The 3,396-nt window shown below is 42.0% G+C and overlaps 1 protein-coding gene across 1 annotated transcript; it reads left to right on the top strand.

The window, feature by feature from the left end:
- Positions 1-866: 866 nt before the first annotated feature.
- On the top strand, positions 867-2,218 carry LOC104080121 (zinc finger protein 407-like; the record flags this gene model as incomplete). The annotated part of the gene is made up of 1 exon (XM_009582401.1): positions 867-2,218. A coding segment is annotated over one exon (1,352 nt), but the record flags the coding sequence as incomplete, so codon positions are not given.
- Between the last annotated feature and the right edge of the window lie 1,178 nt (positions 2,219-3,396).

Below are 3,396 nucleotides of genomic sequence, written 5' to 3'. Positions count from 1 at the left end.
GGGCCACAGGTCCTGCCAGGAGCCTGCTCCAGTGTGGGCTTCCCACTGGGTCACAGCCTCCTTCGGGTGCATCCACCTGCTCTGATGTGGGGTCTTCCACGGGCTGCAGATGGATATCTCCTCCACCATTAACCTCCATGGACTGTGGGGGCACAGCCTGCCTCACCATGGTCTTCACCATGGGCTGCAGGGAAATCTCTGCTCCGGCACCTGGAGCACCTCCTCCCCTCCTTCTTCACTGACCTTGGTGTCTGCAGAGTTGTTTCTCTCACATATTCTCACTCCTCCCTCTGGCTGCAGTTGCTGTTGGGTGGCAACTTCTTCCCCTTCTTAAATATGTTATCACAGAGGCACTACCACCGTCTCTGTCGGGCTCAGCCTTGGCCAGCAGTGGGTCCATCTTGGAGCTGGCTGGCATTGGCTTTATCAGACATGGGGGAAGCTTCTAGCAGCTTCTCCCATAAGCCACCGTGGGAGCCCCCCCACTACCAAAACCTTGCCACGCAAACCCAATACACTGAAGTACTGAAATATCACCAATAGGATTGTCTATAAAAGATGTGTTAATGGCTTTTAACTGTATACTGTATTTATCTGGGCTTTTTTTATACAGCATATTTTAAAAAACAGTTTTAAATTGTTAATAGGCTGCAGAATTGTTAAACTCAGCAATTACTTCAACCTGTAAATATGTTATTTGGAAAACATGCAAATTGTTTTTGTTCGCGTGCTCATTTTATCTGTATTTTCTGCCAGTGAAATCTAAAAATTGTCAAGGAATTTTTTTCCATTTAAGCTACAATTTGTTAAAGTAATGAACTGATATTTGCCATGATACCATGTTAACAGCATATTTTATCTTGTAGGTATTGTGTCCAAGTCCTATGAGTGCCGACTGAAGGGGCAAGGAGCAACCTTTGTGGAAACTACGAGTCCTTTTACTGCAGCAGCACTGGGAGAGGTTTCTCCAGTTAAAGAGAAGGTCTTTCGGGGCAGTAGAAGACAGCCACAGTCACCTGAAGAAGTTCAGCAAGTTATTATTATTCAAGGATACGATCGCGACTTTGCAATTGATGCCTCTGTGGAAGAAACAGCAGCAGCTACCCTTCAGACTCTAGCAATGGCTGGTCAGATGGCCAGGGTGGTCCATATTACAGAAGACGGGCAAGTCATAGCTACAAATCAAAACGGCTCACACATGAGTAGTATGGTTCCAGGGCGGATCCTTACCGAGCAGTTAGCAGATGGTGCAACACAGGTGGTAGTGGTTGAAGGAACAGGAACTGATATGGAGGAGGCCGTTCAAATAGACGCAGTTCCTGACTCCAGTAGCGCTGTACTGCAGCAGATAATGCAACAAGAAGTTTTAGATGCTTCTGAAGCTACAATCCATCCTCCAGACTCCTCCTCGGCATTAGATGCCCTGCTTTGCGCTGTAACAGAGCTGGGTGAAGTGGAAAACAAATCTGGTCTCCTTGACAGATGCAGGTCTAGTCGCAAAGATTTCTTGCAAATGCCAAACCCAGAGACGCCCAGCATTCCCAGTGACGCAGAGGGACAAGAAATACAAATGTTCCATGAAGTTCAAGAGACTCAGGAAGATACTGAACCTATGGAAGTAGTGACGCAGGTCATGCACCCATCGGCTATAATTGCATCTCAGGAGAGTGCTCAGGCTGCCTTCAAGAAAATGGTCCAAGGAGTATTACAGTTTGCTGTATGTGATACGGCTGCAGCCGACCAGCTGATGAAAGAAGGTGTCACTCAGGTCATTGTAAATGAGGAAGGGACTGTGCATATGGTAGCTAGAGAAGGTTCTCAGATAATTATGCAGGAAACTGGTGGCCACGCGCTCAGTGTCCAAAGCGAGCACGTGGATCTAGTTGAGTCGGATGGGGAAATACAACAGATTATTGTCACAGAAGAAATAGCTCAAGCCATGGTTCAGGGTTCTGATGGCAACTTCTCTGAAGGTGCAACCCACTACATTGTCACAGAATTGCCACCAGACATGCAGGATGAGCCTGGTGTGTACTCGCATGCTGTGATAGAGACAGCTGGGTCTCAAGAGATTTTGCAGGCTGGTACTGCTATAAAAGCAGAAGCTGTATCCCCTGATAGAGCAGGAGAACAGTTAACAAGCATGGTCATTTATACAGAGGGTGGCTCACAAGTGATTCAAGGCCAGAGAGGTGATAACGAAGTACAAGAAGCATGAAGAGCTTCATCTCCTAGGCTTGATGCAGGGCAAAACTGGAAATTAGCAGATCCATGGAGGCACTGTATTCCTGGAACATTTTCTGTAAAACCGTCTCAATACAACATCCTCTTAGCCAGGTAACAAATACACGCCCTGTGGGAGGTGAAGGTCAGCTACTAGGAGGAGTTCACTGAAAAGGATAGTACAATCTTGTTACAATAGCTCTAAGAATTATTATATGGGATTATTATAAAACAAGCATAATTAGGGTACAGAAGAGGATAAAAAGCCCCCACCCCCCAAAATAGTTATTGTTCTGTTCACTGCTTTCTTTGTTGTTTTTTTTAAAAATGTTGTTTTATCTCAGGGTAATTCCCTGCCTTCTGTCATTTTTGTCTAACATAATCACAGCAGTAAAATAATTCCACTTACATGTACATTTTGTGAACAGATAAATAAGCAAAAAATACAAAACCCACAATAACAAGGTGAACAGGTAAGCTTACATACTGTAATCAGTGCCCTTTTTCATTTTAAGGAGGAACAGGTGACATTTTGCTTTCTAGAATCTTACTTTAAAATATCCCTGGCTAAAAATATGTCATCAAAATAAGTATTTTTTGCATCTAAAATCAAATTTTTCATAGTAGCTTACTCTTTCATGGTATCACATAGGACTTTCCCTAAAGAAGAGCTCAAAAAATCTACGTTTCAGAAAATTTTTGATTATACATATTCAGGAAGAAGAACTTGATGCCTGTAACTTCCACTTAATTTTAGATGAGTCCTACATAAGAAATGTGCATTTTTTGAAAAAAATATTGTCACTGTCAGTGTTTTGCTTTTCTTATAAATAGTGCTTCATATAAATACCATTTTGCAGTTCATTTTGTGAGCGACATCTGAAATGTTATGGGGGTTTTTAAAGAAAATTCTGACACTGACATTAACAAGTAGGAAAAAAAAGGTGACCTTGTATTTCTTGCTTAGTCCAGAATGTCAATTATTTACTTGTGGATATACTGCAATTGTTCAATGCAAGTTCATGTTGAAAAGATTTGTTTCATGATACAACTGCTTTTGTTTCTTTAAAAAAATTGTAAAATATAAACTGGCAAGATTTGGGGATTATTTTTTTGTCTTTCAAATAAAATGTTAGCATTAAAATGAAGCATCATGATTTTTAAAGCAATAAA

This window comes from Fulmarus glacialis, unplaced genomic scaffold, assembly GCF_000690835.1.
Source record: "Fulmarus glacialis isolate BGI_N327 unplaced genomic scaffold, ASM69083v1 scaffold11097, whole genome shotgun sequence".
NCBI classification, from domain to species: Eukaryota; Metazoa; Chordata; class Aves; order Procellariiformes; family Procellariidae; genus Fulmarus; species Fulmarus glacialis.
This window is presented reverse-complemented; position numbering and strand designations above follow the sequence as displayed.